General features: G+C 38.6%; 1 protein-coding gene across 1 annotated transcript in view; it reads right to left on the bottom strand.

The window, feature by feature from the left end:
* Positions 1 to 459: 459 nt before the first annotated feature.
* Positions 460 to 2,705, bottom strand: part of LOC121927862 (mas-related G-protein coupled receptor member H-like) — a 7,778-nt gene continuing 5,532 nt past the window's right edge. The window contains exon 2 of the mRNA XM_042461836.1: positions 460 to 1,533. Coding sequence (XP_042317770.1) covers positions 481 to 1,464 — 984 coding nt within the window. The 5' untranslated portion in view covers positions 1,465 to 1,533 and the 3' untranslated portion in view covers positions 460 to 480. The remainder of the gene's footprint in view (positions 1,534 to 2,705) is intronic.

Raw genomic sequence — 2,705 nt, 5'->3', positions numbered from 1 at the left:
CTTGTATTTAGCACTGATAGGCATTCACAAGATTTTCTAGGACAGAGAAAGAGAATTTTAAAAAGGTACAGTACCTTCAGCTTGGTAAAACTGACATTTATTCAGAAAATTGCATGAGGTACTGATTATGAAACAGAGGCATTCAAAATAGATGTTTGGGACTTTGGGAAAATATCAGTATTTATTACTATGCTTGCTTCATTCCCCCCCCCCTTCCCAATTTTATCTTATGTAACTAGTCCTTTGTACTTCTGTTGTTGGGCTGCCCTCTGTTTTTACATTCTCGGATTTTGATAAATCCAAATAAATGGCTTTTAGGATCATGTCATATTTTTGTATTTATATTATTGTTCTGCCCTCAGTCTTTCTCTGACTTTACATTCTAGGATTTCAAAAAGACTCAATATCCAAAGAATTGGCTTTTAGGATGAAGTATATTTAAATTTAAGTTCCCTGGCTTCCTCACTATGCTGTTATTACTCAACTGACTTCTGTATGCTCTGTTTCATCTTTAAAAACTCTTTGGAATGTGCCTTTCATGGATTTCCAGGATCTACAATTGCACTGATTCCCTACAAAGAAGTAAATAATTGGGTTAATGCTGCTGTTCAGAACAATTAACAAGTCATACATTGGAATGGCAATAACATGCAAATAATAATCAGTTGTAGTAAAGAAGAAAAAAAGTGAGTATGGAACAGCAGTAATAATGAAGAAGAGGAGGATGATCAACATAACTGTGTGCAGCTTTCCTGGCTGATGCCTACAGGTCAACTTGATAAATAGGATCAGAGTAGACACCACCATGACTGGTGTGAAGAGAAAGAGGTTTAAACCACAAATAAACCTGATAATTTTAAAGCAAATATCTAGCAGCTGAAAATATTGAAGTAAGATTTCAGTTACAGCAATCAGGGTAGAGAATGTCCAGATCACAATTGAAACAGTGGTGGAAAGATACCTTGGTCGGTGACAACGGACCCAGATTGGAAAAAGAATGGACAGACATCTTTCCACACTAATGGCTGTCAGAAGATATAAGCCCACACAATATGTGATGCTACATAATTGGTTGGACAACCCCCATAAATGTTTGACATCAGCCTTTTTTAATACAACAATGACTACAAAGACAGAGGAAACAAACATGCACATAAGCACACCAAAATCAGCTATGGCTAAGTTCAAGACATAGATGGTGAAATTGTTTTTCTTAATGCAGAAACCAAGAAACCAAATAACACATCCATTCCCCACCATCCCTATACTGCTTATAAGGAAGCTGAGGATTAAAATTGCCAGCAAAGATGAGTCAAGTTTGGTTATGAGTAGCATACTGATGGGTTGGTCTTCAAACCTATTAGCTGTATTGACAGCCTCCTCATATCTGTCACTCAAAGTTGAATAATTTCCATGATAGGTTTGTTGTTTGCTTGTATGGTACAGAGACAACACACTTCCCATGGTCAAAATCAAATTGTTTGTCAGAAGACGTCCACACAGACACACACAGCGAGAGCAAGATGATCCTGTCTGGAAACATAATACATGAAAGAATTAACCTTTCTGACAGACATAATTTACAGTTTAACAGATCCTAGTCTTCCACCACTCTCTCCTGAACTGAAACAAAAATATAGTCCTCCTTTTTAAATGGCAGAGACAAGAGTAATGCTATATTGTCTAGTTTATGCATGAGATGGACCATGGACAAAGGATAAAATGAGTGTTTCTTTTACTTACATGATGCAACACAAGTTTGCTTTCCAGTGGAGGGACCCTTATAGGTAATCTAGGGCCCGTTACAAATGGGCACCCTAGTATGTGACGAGCGCGTACTAGGGTTAGAAAGGGGTGTCCTTTCCAGACATCCTCAAGCCTAATACGCGCTCTGCGCGTAGAAAATACTGACGCCCTATACAAACGGGCGCTGCCATCTTGACATAGTGGACGCACTGCGTCCGCATGTCTTGCAGCACATATAATGCAGCGAGTGCGCCATTGGTGCCTTGTGGCGTCATAGCCGTGACGGAAAGAGAAGCGCCATTTTCGCGCTTCTTTTTAGCTGTGCCAGGAAGCCTCATGGTTTGGCTGCTGGGGCTTCTCGGTGCAGCTAATGATGGTGCAGGCAGAGTGCCGCTTTTTGGTGCTCTGTAATGCGCCTAGGTTAACATGCATGAAAATGAGGATCTTAAAATTATGTTACAGTGAATAGGGTTAACAGTTTCCAGAGCAGGACTGACACAAGGTATAAAGGTGTTTTGGGTGGTGACAATGGACCACAAATTTGGAAACAGAATGAAAAGACATATTTCCATACTGATGGCATTCAGAAGATGGCTACAGTATATGTGAGGACAATACATTGCCACATTATTAATTGCATTATCCTGAGATCTGTCTCTTTTAAACTTTTAATGACTGTAAGGATGAAGAAAAATAAACATATTAGGCTATGAAAAGTCAGCCCTGGCTAAGTTGAAAACACAGGCAGTGACTCTATTTTTCATTAATGCAGAACCAAGTAGTTGAACAACACTTCTACTGATTTTCCTGGGTTAAAAAGTAGTCTTATATGCCAGAAAATACAGTATTTTGGCTGTATATGATTTGTTTATGAAATCACCATTTCTTGCCACTACAAATTGACTCATCTTCATGATAGTTTCCTTGTATATGTGCCAGAATTATTATTATTATTATTA

This window comes from Sceloporus undulatus, chromosome 4 (assembly GCF_019175285.1).
Source record: "Sceloporus undulatus isolate JIND9_A2432 ecotype Alabama chromosome 4, SceUnd_v1.1, whole genome shotgun sequence".
Lineage (NCBI taxonomy): Eukaryota > Metazoa > Chordata > Lepidosauria > Squamata > Phrynosomatidae > Sceloporus > Sceloporus undulatus.
This window is presented reverse-complemented; position numbering and strand designations above follow the sequence as displayed.